At 53.1% G+C, this 1,462-nt stretch overlaps 1 protein-coding gene across 1 annotated transcript; it reads left to right on the forward strand.

Moving 5' to 3' along the window:
• Window positions 1-410: 410 nt before the first annotated feature.
• Window positions 411-1,139, forward strand: cited2 (Cbp/p300-interacting transactivator, with Glu/Asp-rich carboxy-terminal domain, 2). The gene has a single exon (XM_071527667.1). It carries the CDS (start codon window positions 411-413, stop codon window positions 1,137-1,139), a length of 729 nt encoding a protein of 242 aa, XP_071383768.1.
• Window positions 1,140-1,462: the final 323 nt, after the last annotated feature.

Raw genomic sequence — 1,462 nt, forward strand, 5'->3', positions numbered from 1 at the left:
GTACGTGCGTGTATATATATGTAAATGCGTGCAGAACATATGAAAGTGGCCATTCATTTTTGTAATAATGACATAGATTCCCTCCATATCGTGTACATAAAAGATGCATTTTATATATGTGGTTCCATATATGTCAATACATAACATACAGTATATACAATGTATGCAATTTTGGGACCTAATGTGTTGTTGTTGCTGTCATTGGCAGTGGGTGTTGCATGGGGAGGGGTGTGTGTGTGTGTGTGTGTGTGTGTGTGTGTGTGTGTGTGTAGGCTACCTGATGTCCCGTCTCGTGTCCATCCCGAACATACTGAGACAAATTCCCAGCATCTTTGGTTGATCTGGCAGAAAGCTGTTGAATCACTTGAACCTCTCCTTTATTCGTTCGTTTACCTGTCTTCCTATAGGAGATGGTGGAGCGTATGATGGCCATGATGAACCACGCCGGGCGGCTCCCCGACGCGTTGAGCACCGGTCTCCCCCACTCCGCTTACCCGGACACAGCTCACAGCAAGCTGGGCATGGGACAGTTCTCCACCCCGCTACACCTGCAGCAACCGCTGCAGCTGGGATATGACGGGCCGACGGGGGGTCACTTGCACCTCGGGGGGACGGGGAGTGTGCCTTCAGTCGGGAGTGTACATGTAAACACCGGGCATATGGACGGTAACGGGATGCGCAACAGTGTCGGAGTGCGCAACGGTTCCCACTTCCCAGGCTCCAGTTGCGCAGCGGTCGCTTCGCAAGGACAGCTGGCGGCCAGCAGGCACCTGCAGAAGCTGAACTCGCAGTACTACAGTAACTATGGACCCGCGTCTCATCAGCATCACGTGCATGAGATACAAACCGTGAACTACCAGCTTAGTGGCACCGTGACGGACCGGTTTGGAGACGGCAGCGACGCCGCGCACCTCGGAGCGTCCGGATGGACTCCAGCGGGACTCCTGGACCACGTCCCCGCCGCGATGCTGCCTCCCGGCGGGATAGACGCGGATCTGGTGGACGAGGAGGTGCTGATGGCTCTGGTGGTGGAGTTCGGTCTGGACCGGGTCAAGGAGCTTCCCGAACTGTGGCTGGGACAGAACGAGTTCGACTTGGTGGCGGACTTGGTGTGCAAACAGCAAACCAGAGTGAGCTGAGCTGAGTGGAAGAAGTTTCTGTTTCTACCTGTTTCTACTTTGACGACAAAACCTCCGCAGCAGAGAGGAACTTCTGTCCTGGAGCCTGGAGCCTGGAGCTGCAGGCGGACAGACAGCAGGAGGCTCTGCGTCCTGCAGGATTACTGTGTTGATGGACGCTGACACTGGCATGAGCGATGAGGGGGCTGCTTCCAAGCAACGGTAGAATATAATATAATAGAATAGAATAGAATAGAATAGAATAGAATAGAATAGAATAGAATAAAATAGGTCAATAATAGGTAGAGCATAGGTTAGGGGTAGGGGTTCCATTCCCACTGGGG

Source organism: Centroberyx affinis, unplaced genomic scaffold (genome assembly GCF_046629955.1).
Source record: "Centroberyx affinis isolate AG114_WGS23_722 - 3 ecotype Tasmania unplaced genomic scaffold, CSIRO-AGI_Caff_v1 ptg000115l_1, whole genome shotgun sequence".
NCBI lineage: Eukaryota > Metazoa > Chordata > Actinopteri > Beryciformes > Berycidae > Centroberyx > Centroberyx affinis.